This window comes from Scaptodrosophila lebanonensis, unplaced genomic scaffold (genome assembly GCF_003285725.1).
Source record: "Scaptodrosophila lebanonensis strain 11010-0011.00,11010-0021.00 unplaced genomic scaffold, SlebRS2 tig00000096-arrow-pilon, whole genome shotgun sequence".
Classification (NCBI taxonomy): domain Eukaryota; kingdom Metazoa; phylum Arthropoda; class Insecta; order Diptera; family Drosophilidae; genus Scaptodrosophila; species Scaptodrosophila lebanonensis.
In genome coordinates, this window is record NW_022060567.1 from 2,374,049 (window position 1) to 2,387,996 (window position 13,948).

At 36.7% G+C, this 13,948-nt stretch overlaps 1 protein-coding gene across 1 annotated transcript; it reads left to right on the top strand.

Moving 5' to 3' along the window:
• The first annotated feature begins 744 nt into the window (after positions 1 to 744).
• Positions 745 to 8,456, top strand: LOC115627688 (cuticle protein 16.5). The gene is made up of 4 exons (XM_030523431.1): positions 745 to 1,126; positions 2,790 to 3,146; positions 6,952 to 7,021; positions 8,387 to 8,456. Exons 1-4 carry the CDS (start codon positions 745 to 747, stop codon positions 8,454 to 8,456), a joined length of 879 nt encoding a protein of 292 aa, XP_030379291.1.
• The last annotated feature ends 5,492 nt before the right edge of the window (positions 8,457 to 13,948 follow it).

Below are 13,948 nucleotides of genomic sequence, written 5' to 3' on the forward strand. Positions count from 1 at the left end.
TTTTGTTAAAACATAGAAAATTAAAGCTACAGATTACAACAAATAATGAATTCTTAAAAATAGAAAAAGAAATTTGTTTAGATATGTTATTGAATCATGGTATTAAAATGCTTAAACTTGTGTTCGTTATATGCTGAATGGGTACTGAAGCTTTGGACGATTAGGATATATGGTGGAAGTGTTGGTGCGTAGATGTTTAAAAAGGATATTTATTGAACAATTTTGTTTTGCCACAACGAGCGACTCAGAAACAGGGAGACAATGGAAAGGAAATCTAAAAATAAACAAATAATAATAACGTATTTTTTATTTGTCTGAACGTCAACTGTTTGTCTGTGATTTTCTTAGACTGCCTTTAAATTCTTTTGGAGCTAATAAAAATATAAAAAGTGGATAGGATATAGTTATTTAAAGGACACAGCGATCGGTTCCAATAATTTTCAATTATGGAAAAGATGCGCAGTTGCATAAAAAACTCGTTGCTCGCTACCTTTCTAACGTTTAATGGAAATTCTTTATGAGCTGAGCTGACTGTAAATGAACGCATATGTTCCAGCATGTCTCCATTTGCGAGAATATGTGCACTTGTGTGTGTGTGTATGTGTGTGTGTGTGTATGTGTGTGTGTATGAGAGAGAGAAACTACTTTGCGAACTTAATTAAAAGTTTACGCGCCTGCAATTTCCTGTGGATTTGTGCGTCTGTGGCTCTCAGTGTTGCCTACTAATATGCAAACAAAATACAAATGAGTTGTCAGGCAACTTTGCGTGATTTATCAGCACCAGCAATAACACCAACAACACCACCAACAACAACTGCTTTGCATCGCAAGTTTCACCTTCGCTCTGAATTTTCTCAGCTCATCTTCTGCCTGGCTGCCCTTGTCGCCTGTGTGCATGCTCGTCCCGGTGGCCCAGCCGCCTACTCCATTAGCGCCCCTAGTGTGGATCATGCATCGGTGGGCAATACACAGGAGCATACCGTAAAGGGCCATTATGGTCAGTCATCGCAATCGGACTATACCAGCCAAGTGCAAACGGCGCATTCACAGTCGCACGTCCAACGGTCAAGCATTAGCAATGATGCGGGTCTGGCGCCCGCCATAGGTGGTGAGTATTGTGCCCGAGGCAGGTTAACACACCTACTTACCAATTACCACTTACCACCTACCACATACCACTAGTACTTACTCGTAGTTGACAATACCAACATGCGCACAATATATGCACAACTGCACACAATTACAACTATATTTGCAACACACAATGCACTCACAGTGTATGCTATCAGTATCGTCCGATATCGTTCGTACATTGCGTAGCTTTTTGGCATTCCTTTATCCTAGCAGTGTACATACAAGTACAGGGAAAATGTAGCTGTAAGCTCAATCTTAATTGATAGATATTGACAGTTTCCTGAAAATTTCCCGAAGCAGTCCTAAGATAAAACAAGTCTTAATAATTAAATTATGATAAATTTAATATTTAATACAGTTCATGTAAATATGTTCTTTAAGTTTCATTTTATATTCAAATTGAAACTAAAAAAAGAACCGACTTCAGATCTAATGCAGTGAACATTTTTTTGGCATCAAAAGTAACTTAATGTTTCGATGATGATTCTGAAGAGCTGGACCAAAGGGAGACCATAAGGGAAGCACCAGCTTTCAAATAGCAAAAAAATCATCAAAATTGGTGCACCCAGTGGAAAATTCCCTTGAAGTACATACTTTCCAATAAAAAAGAGTCAACGAAATCGGTTGGCGTGATATTGAGTTTTTCGTCCCTTTGTCGTGTTTAAATGGGTTTATCATGGAATCCGTTGTCAGAACTGTACCAAATGGAAATGGGACCATTCGGTTAGCACCAGCTTTCAAATACAAAATAGAATCATCAAAATCGGTTCATCCAGTCAAATTTTCTGAGGTAAAAAATAAAAAAATACGGACTAATTGATAAGCTCCTTTTTTGAAGTTGGTTAAAAATGTATAGCTTTTTTAAATATTCTGGGACAGTTTGGTTTGTTTTGGCCAATTTGAAATAAGTCCCTACCTATACTTCGATAAAAATAAATTCAAAGGGAAGCAAAAATTGTGAAAAAATGGGGAAATATACATTGTTTTTTCTAGGGATTAGCAGAGTCTATATACCAAGTTCTGGCAGTGTGCAGTCTGTGAATAGACAGACGGACATGTATTGATTAATTTGTCTCTTCTTTGCACAAAACCCTATATACTCTTTTTGCTCTTCAGAAACAGGGTAATGATATGTATTAAATTGCAATTCAGATCGAATGCCGAAAGCCTTTCTCTTGAAATACAAAAAACTAAAATCGGAAATATTTACCAGGATGTTTCTGTAATTGGACTTCCAACCAATTCCATGAATGATGGAATAAACTAATAATCTCAAAGCCGACTTGAACGAAATCTGCGGCAACATGTTTGTCCACATATAGTTGTATATCCTTATGATAAACGATCGTTTTAAAGTATATAATGCAATATTGAATGAACTATTTTAATATTACATTTCCAAACGAAAGGGATATAAATACAATGCTATATACAATGCTGTATATGAACGATTTCAAATGAATGCTACAGGTACGTGGTGTATAGGACGTCGTTCATCCACTCATACAGCAAATACTCACCGTACTCACTTACTTACTCCCTCACCTCGCACACACGCCACATTTGCAATACCTTTGATGCACATGCCACACAGCACGTAGTTCAGTTTTAACATACTATGAAAAAAAAAACCGCTCTAGCTACACATGCCGTAGCCGCACATGCCGTAGCCGCACCTGCTGTTGGTTATGCGCACACCGCACCCGCTCTGGCCACCCATGGCCTCTCATATGCCGCCGCTCCAGCTCTGGCCACGCACGGTATTTCCTATGCCGCTCCAGCCTTGTCCCATGGCATCTCGTATGCCGCTCCGGCCTATAGTCAGGGCTATGCCACCGCCGCCGCCCACGCTGCCCCAGCCTACTCCTATGGTGGCTACGCAGCCACCGCTCCAGCCCTGCAGTTGTCCAGCGCGCATTTGGGGTATGCCGCAGCGCCGGCGCTGGCGCATGGCTACCATCTGGCGACTGCCGCTGCGCCCACTCTGAAGTATGCCGCCGCCCCCGCCTACGGTAGGTAGAGCCCGCGAGAGAGAATAATTACGTCACATCTATATTTGGGCATGGTATGGCAAGTAAATGAAAATTGAACTCCTACTTGAACTCCTTTATAAGATGATAAATACATCCACCTCGAGTCGCTTAAATCTAATTTGAAAAAATTAAAAATATCAGAAAAGCAGCTCATGATTTGTGAAACAGAACAGAAAATAGAATAGCTAGTATCAGAATTATTGGATCCAACTCGATCAAAATTTTGGAAATTCTTAGAATTAAATTAAAATCTGCTTTACTCGTACAATGTTTATAGCAAGGACATTAAACTGTAAATTCATTTCCATTCAATTCATACTTGATTATGTGGCTATTCATGAAATTCCAATCATCAAGCTAGGGGTTTTCGACTCATGCTATATAGTATATCAATTCTCTTACATCAGCCGATGAACTTTTATAACTTAAGCTAATAAAACATTGTATTTGTTAGTTTACTAGGAACTAATAAGCAAATAATAATGAACAAAAAAATGTATATTAATATTCTTCTATTTTTCCCTGTTTATGCATAAATAGTTGAAGTGTCCATTAATGTTTTTTTCTCTTTTTTTTTTGCAAAACTAACAAATATAATGTTTTTTTTCCAAATATATACAAAACACTAGAAATGTAAAAAATGCACTTTTTATTGTTTTAGAAATGTGTTTTCTTTCCGCTGATCTGAATTTTTTTCCTAAATTCATTGCTTTATTTATTTTCATATTTTTAACCTATTTTAACCAACAAATATTTTTTTTCAAATATACACAATATAATGTTTTTTTTCGCTGATCTGAACTATTTTCCAAAATTTTTTTTATACCCTGTACCCAAAGGGTACAAGGGTATATTAGTTTTGTGCGAGTGCACATGGAACACACAGAAGGAGGCTTGGTAGACCCCACAAAGTATATATATTCTTGATCAGCATGACAAGCCGAGTCGATATAGCCATGTCCGTCTGTCCGTCTGTCCGTCTGACCGTCTGTCCGTCTGTCTGTCCGTCTGTCTGTCCGTCTGTCTGTCTGTATGAACGCAAGGATCTCCGAAAGTATAAGAGCTAGAATAACCAAACTTGGTATACAGATTCTCCTGAGACCGAGAAAGGACAAGTTTGTTCATTTTTTCTGATCCAACCCCCCACTCCCCCCCTATTAACGATTTTCTATAACTCCCATAATTCTTGGAATTTTAAACTTAAATTTGGTAGTCACATTAGGTTAGTAATTATATATCCGTATACCAAGTTTCATTATGATAGAATGATCAAAAAGAAAGTTATAGCCATATAACCAGGCCCAATGCACACATACATACATATGTACAAGTACACAAACACGCATAAGGCACGATTCTGATGTAAATGTAAATGTATGTATGCATGCATGGAATATTTTATATTTAATTAGTTAATATTTAGTTAATTAATTAAATTAATTTAGTTAATTAATTAAATTAAATTAATTAATTAATTAAATTACTTTTTTGTGGGGTGGTACAGGGTATTTAAGAGTTGAGCCTGCTCGACTTTAGCATTCCTTTCTTGTTTTATATTATTTTATTGTTGATAAATAGTTTTTTATAAATCTTTAAATTTATTTAAGATCCGTCGTGTGTCGCACAATTATTAAATTTTAAGATAACTGACATTTTGTAATTATGCTCCTGTCACGAATCGATTGCCCATTTGCCTACTTGTAATTTCTCTAGAATTTATAGAGCAAACTAAGCTATAATCCATTGCAATTTCGCAGTCAATATGAGCTTATACTATTAATTAGTTATACAAGTTAAATCAATTTTCGTTTGTTTGTCAAACTTGACCCACTTATATCGCACCTCTGCTGATTCTGCTCCTCACGATCTAATTTAAAACGCACCTCAATGCTTTTGTAGTCTTTCTTGTTGTTATTTTTTAAGAACGTAGTAGTTGTACTAATTTTCTAAACTTTTTAACTTTTTAACTTTTTATCCTAATCAATCAATATGTACTTGAAATGCCAACTTTCTTGTGTAACTATCTATCTGTATATAAAAGCAAGCGCTAAAGTATTTAGCCCCCGCATCCCCGAACCCTTCGCGCCATTGTCATCGCCTTCGTTGTTAACATTACACAAAGTTCCACTTTGCTGCTTTGCGGCAAATTTATTGTATTTTCACCAAGAAGGAAAAAGAATGGAGGAGGAAGGAAGAAAATTCCAGCTTTGCTGCAACAGCAAGCAACTTAAGTGCTCGACAAGTTGCATGAGGCAAACAAAAACAAGAACGCTGCGTAAACAAGCACAGCAACAGAACTTTCTTCGATGTTCATGCTTGACTTCTTCCTCTTCGTCCTCGTCCTCGTCGTCGTCTTCTTAGCTGCGAAAATCCAAACAAATTCTTATTAAACACTATTAGCAATACCATAGGACAAAGTCAAGTCAAGTGCTTACGAGTTCGTAAAGCTTCAGCTGAAGAGCAATATTCGTAATGATAATCAATAAATGCTCAACTGTTTGCTCCTCATGTTGTATTCCATGTCAAAATCGTTAAAGGAAATTACACTATCAATAAATAAAGGTGTGTGTGCGTTCCAGCCGTTCAAATAGACAAGCTTACATGCCTGCATTGCATACCTTTCGGTGTGTGTGTCAGCCTGTCCATCTGTCCGTCTGTTTGTCTGTTTGTCTGTTCGCCAGTCCGGCGGCTCGCACGATTGCACGTGCCAAGTGTAGCAGCGCTGGCCTTTTCAATGGGCTGCTATTGATTCGCTCTATCGTCTCGCACACACACACACACACACGCACAACTGTGCACACACAGACACACACACACACATGCTTTCTTAAGCCGGAGAAGTGTCGGCCAACGCGTAATCAGTCATGCGTCCATCCATTGTTACACTGGCACTTTAAACTATTGACAGTCGCGACTCGCAGTAAGATATAAACTCGTATACTGTATATACTTGTATGTATATATGTACATATATACCCATGTACATACCGTTGTAGTATCTGTTTGGTGTCAGTCGTGTTGTAAGTGTTGTGTTCGCTTAACACGGATTCAAGCTGTTTCCGTACTTCATTCTCTCTTCAGCTTTTTAATAGAACGATTGCCACTACAGATTTTCTTCCATTCCTTAGCTTTGGTTCCAGTTTGACAAAACAAAAGTTTTTTTTTTTCAAAATTATTTTGATTCGTACGCGACATTTCTTTAATAGGCAATGAATTAAATTTTGATTTTCTTAAAATCCATTCTACTACTGTTTTTCACATATTTTCCACGCTTGACCTAAGCTCGCGAAACAACGCAACCATTGCTGTCAAGTTTTAAAGCAGCGTATCCAAGAGTCGATCTAGTCTGTATCTAGCTGCTCGGCATCTACTCGTAGTTTTTTACGCTTGTTTCGTCCACTTCATCGCGCTTTCAGGCACACCGCAGTCAACTGCTGCTTTCGTTTTGCCACTTGATTGATGTTGGCTCGTTGGGGTGACATTCGCCGTTTCGGGCGATAGTTCACATGTAGCTCGATATATTTTATGCTCAGTGGACTCCCCAAAAAACTCGAGTGGAAACAATGACACAATTCAAGATGCTGCTGTTGTTGTCATTGTCACTGCCGTTATTTATTCCTCTTGTTGTTGCCGTCGCTGCTTCTGTTGCTATTCATACCATATTTTGATAACAACGATGCCATTGTCAGCACTTGGATGGCAGTGTCGTCAGCATATCGACGACATAACTTTCGGGACTTTCTTATGCATATTTCAATAAAATGCTAATTTTTCTTGTATATAGCACCTGGAATCATTGGTCATGGCATTGGTCTGGCATCGCCTATTGCGCATATTGGGGCTCCACTGCTCAAGTGAGTATGCATAATTATAATTAGTTTGAGTATGCACATATTTTAGATTTTATCTACCAGTATAAAATGTATCTTGCCGATGTTCCTTTTGAATTTGCATTTTTTGCGTACTTTGCATTTCTTTTTTCGTATCGGTGGTTTTTTACAATAAATTAGACAGCCGCGATTTAAACATGAAAGTATATTTTCAGCAAATGTGTTGAGGGGAGCGAATCCAGTTCATTTACAATTAAATAACAATTTAATAAATGACTACTGTTTCGAAAAAAATAAATTTAAAGCTCGCACTATCAGTATCAATTTTTAGTTAGTAAATTATTTGTATTCTATGTACCAGAAATTGTTCGAATTTTAAATTCAAAAGCGTTGCCAACAAAAATTATGTTTCGAAAACTATAGCCAACACTTGCTTTCCACAAAAAGAACATGTTTACTTTTAATAACAATGTTATAATTGTTTATTGTAATATCCACTGGCAACTACTAAGTATATTATGACCGATTGTCTTACTTCGCCAAAAACAACAAACAAGCGAGATCGAATAAATCGTGTACGAATGCTGGAGAGCAACAAAACTGAACTGTGCGGCCCTAACACGACAGCTGCCTATGCAGATCAGCTGCTGCAATGAGAGCAACAGCGCTACAGAATTACATTATGTTAATGAGTGTTAATGAGAACAAGAGAGCGCTGCAGGTGCAGCTGAATTACGTTATGTGTTGCTTCGCCAAAAACAACAAACAAGCGAGATCGGCCTAATCATGTACGAATGCTGGAGAGCAACAACTACTGAACTGCGCGACTCCACCTTGACAAACGCAAGGTTTTAACACGGCAGCTGCATTTGTATATCTGCCGCTGCAATGAGAGCAAGAGCGCTGCCAAATTACACTGCAAATTGGAGCAAGAGAGCGCTGCAGACGCAGCCGAATTACATTATGTTATGTTACAGAGGCTTTATTTTTGCAAACGGCAAACAACATGTTATGAATTTATGTTACAAATTTAAGGCAAACATAATTTCTATTTGGGTGACTTATTAGTTCGTTTTACGATTTAAGAATAAGTAAATAAATAGCAACAAAACTTTTATAAAGAAGTATACACGTATGATAAGATGACTACTGTTTAAAGGCTAAAGCCGATCCGTTGACGGGCTCCATGCAAAGTATTGTGTGAAGAATGTAAAACTCAGTCATAAAATAAACTTTTTAAAGACCGTCAGTTAAAAAGTAGTACGTACTATATGCATATGCATATTATGTTAAAACTGACCTTTGGGTGTTCGTCTATTTATACTATACTGAAGCGTGTAGTATGCATTTAATTAAGCTTTCATTAAATTTCCCCTGATAATTTTGCAGAGCTGCTGTCGCTGCCCCCGCCCTAGTGCATACATCGGTCGCTGGCCATGGCATACAGTATGGCTATTAAGCGGATGACATGCAAGTGAAACAACGAAGCAACCAACCAGCCAATCAACCAACCAACCAACCAGCCAGCCAGCAAGCCAGCCAGAAAGCCATCAAGCATATCAACCAAGCAGCCCCTAACACATGCGTCGAGATATAGCCGGATCTAATAATAATACATACATACATCCAACTACATTGCACCAACTACCTGCACCATCCAGTCAGTTGAGCCAATAACTGTAAATAATGAGACCAAGTAGTGTATGAGCAGCGATGCCAATACGCAATTTAAATACATTTGTGAGCAACGTTGCCAGTTTTCATGTTGAGTGCGGGCGCCATAAAGTAAAGTGCTATGCATTTTGTCCATCGGCACGCATTTCATTGAGCTGTCACGTTGCCTAAATACATGAATAAACTGCGCAATAAATGCAAACGCGCACACACACGCACATACTCGTACACACACGCACAGACATATATTAAGACACACATTTCTTTAAATATATATGTGTCTTCTTCATAAGCGTTTGCTCATTTATTGAGCATTGTATTGCATCCATCTACTTTGTTGCTTATTTGCTAAACTTTGGCGCTCAACGTTTAATGCTCTGTCTTAGTTGAGCTCGAGGATACATTTTTTTTCTTCTTTATCGCGGTTGAATACTAGTTCTTAAGGCTATTTTCTAATTGTATGTAATGTTGATAATAAAACGATATGTGTACAGACTAAACAATTCTCTTTCTCTTTTAAAATATGCCCGTTCAAGAAGTGTAATGTATCATACACCCTTTTTCAATCAATAATATTTCAAAAGAGCTGAATATACAAGCCTACTTCTTATGGCATCATTGTGGCTGTAGAGGAAATTCTTAATTAAAACCCTGAAAATCATTTAGCTTGTAATAATAGGCGGACGACAACTTTACCATCATCCTTATTGTTAAAGGATTTCAGATGCAGACACAAGATTAAATACCAGCCAATAGTGAACTTGTAAAATTTTCTTGATTTGTTAAAAATTATAAGGATCTTGAGCTTGTTATGGTTGTAGTGAAGAGGGACAAGGCGAGTATTTGTTCTTTCCCAGAATAAATAAAATTGTTGCCTAAAAAAATAATATAAGTAAGTAATATAAACATTTTGAGTTTTGATTTAAACTTCCTTATCGCCGGCAGAAGAAACCCCGTTCTATTTATTTTACTGAAAGGAAAATCTTTGCACAGAAAATTCGCAATTTAATAAACCATATTCGGGGGTATTGTATTTTTCTCAACATTTGAAAGTATCATTAAAATGTTTCTATATATATATATATATATATATATCTATCTGGGAATGCAATTCTTCAATATATTTAATGTATTTCCCAAAATAAAAGAAACTTTTTTAACAGTCGAAGAAAATATATATACCTTTCTTTTATCTCTCCGTATTTTAAATAACATATCATTTAACATGGGCGTAGCCAGGATTTAGTCCAGGGGAGGGGGGGCAAGATTTTTTTGGCCGATTTTTTACTATCAAATTATTTCCACTATACAAAAAATACATGAAAAATATGGAAAAATAGGGAAAAAAGAAATTCAAAATAATGAAAATTTGAAATTTCGAATGCAATAAAATGTAAAAAAAACTTGCTAAAAAATAAGAAGATTTGTGATCGTGGAACTAATATAAATTTGGTCCCGTGCGACATCGAGAGTGTAAAATTTAAGAATTTGAAATTATGTTGTCTTACATAAATGATAAATTTTTATATACTCGTATCTACAAGTACATACGTGTACATACTTTAAAATGATTGAACAAAAAAATAAAGTGGCGTGCAAACGGGGAGAAAAATATGTAATTTTTCTAATGGGTGCTGCTCTCAGTTTGAAAATCAATTTATAGTATCAACTCTAGTTAATTTTCTAAAAAGAATTCGTATGCTTCTCAATTGAATAGAATTTGTTTACAAGCTAAAATGGAATAGGAGCCATATCTGGGGTCGGGGCAGTTATCAAAAGAACGTTATGGCAGATAAAGAAATCTAAAATCATTTTGTTTCACAGTTCAGAACTGAAACTGCGTTTTCTGAACTGTTATACCAAAACTATTTTAAAGAGACAATAATGCACAACGTTTTCAGACTTCGATAAAATCAGCGAACTGTTGGCCGAAAAAACAACTTATTTGCCCCGTTTGTCCCGTTGCCCAAAATCAACCTTAGCACTAAATATAGGGCTAGTAAAGAGTTATAAGTTGAGCATATTAACACAATATTTTCATGCCCATATATATATAGGTATATATTCTCAACATTATATCTTCATAGCAATCTAGCTGATAAATTAACCGTAGCCATAAAATGGATGTCTTTTTTCGTGATTTTTGTACAATGCGGCACAAATTCAAATTTGTCTGCAACATTTTTGATCCGTTCAGAATCTAGGGGGGGGGGGGCAGCTGCCCGCTTTGCACCCCCCTCGCTACGGCCATGTCATTTAACAAAGATGATTGCCGCAGCTTTAGCGCAGTAGTAATTAACTAGATGAATGCATAATAATTCCCTTTGGGGTTCTTTATTCATCCCGAAAAGATGAAGTCAGAACTTTATTTCCAAAATATGTTTCGAAACGTTTTTGATGTGATGATGAAACATTTTTCCTAGAAATGTCTTCCATTTAATAAAAACAAGTGGAGAAGCTAAGGTCGTGTTTCCAGACTTTGAAATACTCTGAACATAAGTAGACTGCGAAAAATGGAAACTTGATGTCTCTATCCTTTATAGTTTCTGAGATCCAGGTTTTCATATGGATGGACTGGAGGATAGAACATCCCAGTCCCCTGATGCCATTCCAATTGAAAATGTTTGGACATTTATAAAGTATAAGCATCAGGGAAAACGAGTATTAACTCCTCAGCAACTCTTCCGTCAAATTCGACAAATCTGGTAGTCACTTCCAATCGAATATGCTGAAAATTTGTGTGGAAATCATGCCTCGCAAATGGCAAGCGAATATATTAAATATAAATGTAATAAATATAAATATAATAAATATATATACAAGTATAATAAATTAATGAGGCATTTTCGAATTACGCGCCACACGCACTTACTTCATATACTGTTTACTTTGTAGGGTCTGCCACGCCTTCTTCTGCCGCTAACCTAATATACTCTTGGACAATTAATGTACAGAGTATAAAAATTAGGTATAAACCGCAGTTAAATCAATGTGTCATATTTTTATTGAATGTGTAATATTTACAGCGAGACAATTGTATCGCATCTAAATGCCAAAGGGGCTGCAGGATTGAACCTAATCAAATGAAATCAAAATAAATTATTTTCATAAATTGGACTTGGAATTTATTTGTAAAACTAAATCAAGCTCTTAACCAATTCAATTCAACATATTTTTGAAACCGGAAAAAGGTACCGGATATTCCAAAATGGCTAAAGTTAATTGCCAAATAAATCGAATTTGCTTACCTTTGAGTAATCTAAAGATAACTTGCTCATGTCATAATAAAAGGCAAGAAAAAACGAATACAGAGACAAACCATACCCCCGAGAGCCCATAAATCCTAAAACACAATACTCCATTGCAGACTGCTTCTATGTTTATACGGGAATGATGAGCATGTGTGGCATTTATTGCCAAATTGGCAAGTGGCGCGGACTGAACATGCGCATAAAACTCATTTCCATACAAAAAAAAAAAAAAAAAAAAGAAAAGAAAGAAGCGCAATGACCCACAATAGCCGAAAATGCAATCAAATGGTACTCAATTTTTGCGGGGACAGTACCACAATGTACTATATATTATTGGCTTGAATCGACCAGACCAAATGAATTTTGAAATACGAGCGCCAGCGACTGGACACAGATTTATGCATATTTCATGGTTCGTAAACGATTGGGCGAAATTCACGCTACACCATGCGTAACAAAGGAAATTTATCAATGGTAAACAGACAGGCGCATTGGCAAATGGAACGTCCCCAAAAACCCAATTGAAGCGGAAGTCAATGACACAGCAACAACGGCAGTAAGATATATTGACACCTGTAATGCCATCAAGAAATATAAGGTGAGAGAGAAATCAATTTGGCTCATGACAATTGAATTCATTTGGCGGATGCTTGATAACTTGTCTCATTGTGTGTGTGTGCGTGTGTGTGAAAAATTCAATAATGCGCATACGACATGTGTGCCGAAAATAGCTAGATATTTGGACGGGCGGTCGCCTTCAAATATATATATATATATATATATATATATATATATATATATATATATATATGTATGTTTTTTTTTCCTTTGAACAAAGAAAAAATAGCCAATAAAAATACTCAGCTGAAAATGTCACACGATGAGCTACGGAGCATGCCTTCGGCTAAGCCATACACTTATAAAAATGGGGCATAACATACAAGTTTTGATAAGTTTGCAATAAGTAAGGAGGAAGTGTGGGTTGGGGCTTTCCCTGCAAGAACAAACAATGACGAATCGATAATTGATAATGTGAATAAATAGCCATAAAGGCATACTATAGATTATTCCAGTTTCAATCACGACCAGGTCCTTCCCTTAAGCTGATATATATATATTTATATTTACTTTACGCTACAGCATTTACTATATTCAGAACAATGTTTTTTATGTATTCTACAAGAAGGTAATATGCTCAAATAAAAATAAAAATAAACCTGCTTGATTCAAGAAAATTAACAATGTCCTTTTAATTTAAGGCAATTTTCTACTTATCAGAAATAGTTCTTTCTGGCTTTAGAAACCACTCCCCTGAACTTGTAGAAAATTAAAAGCCCATATCAACCAATTTCCTAGTTCCTAGGCAGCATCTACAACGCGCTATTCGGACAGTGCAGCAAGTTTGTTTTCGGTATAGAGTATTTCACTTTCGTCTCTTATAAAATGTCTAATACACACAAGGGGCGTGCCAAACATCACAATGTGGTGGACAAGACGAGTCGATTAAGCCCTGTCTATCTGTTTGTCAGTCTGTCCGTCCGTATGAACACCTATTTGTCTGTCCTTCCGTCCGTCCGTCTGTATGAACGCAAGGATCTCAGCAAGTATAAGAGCAAGAATAACCAAACTTGGGGTCCAGATTCTCCTAAGTCCGAGAAAGGGCGAGTTTGTGTTTTTTTTTCTGATACACCCCCCCACTCCCCCGCAATTCGTGTTTTTCATAACTCCTGTAATTCTTGGAATTTTGAACTCAAATTCGGCATATACATCTAGTTAGTGATTCTGTGTCCGTATGTTAAGTTTCATCATGACTGGTCAATTCTGAAGAAAGTTATAGCCATAAATAAAATCGCTGCCCATGCGCTGCTTGCAGCTCTGCCCGCAACACTGCCAGCAGCTGTTGTTGCTTTGGTTCAACTTTGTGCGGCATACATACACGCAGAGACAGGATTGTGATGTAAATGTATGCTGTTGAATCTGCATTTAATTTAATTAAATAATTTATTTAATATATTTTTTTTAAAAT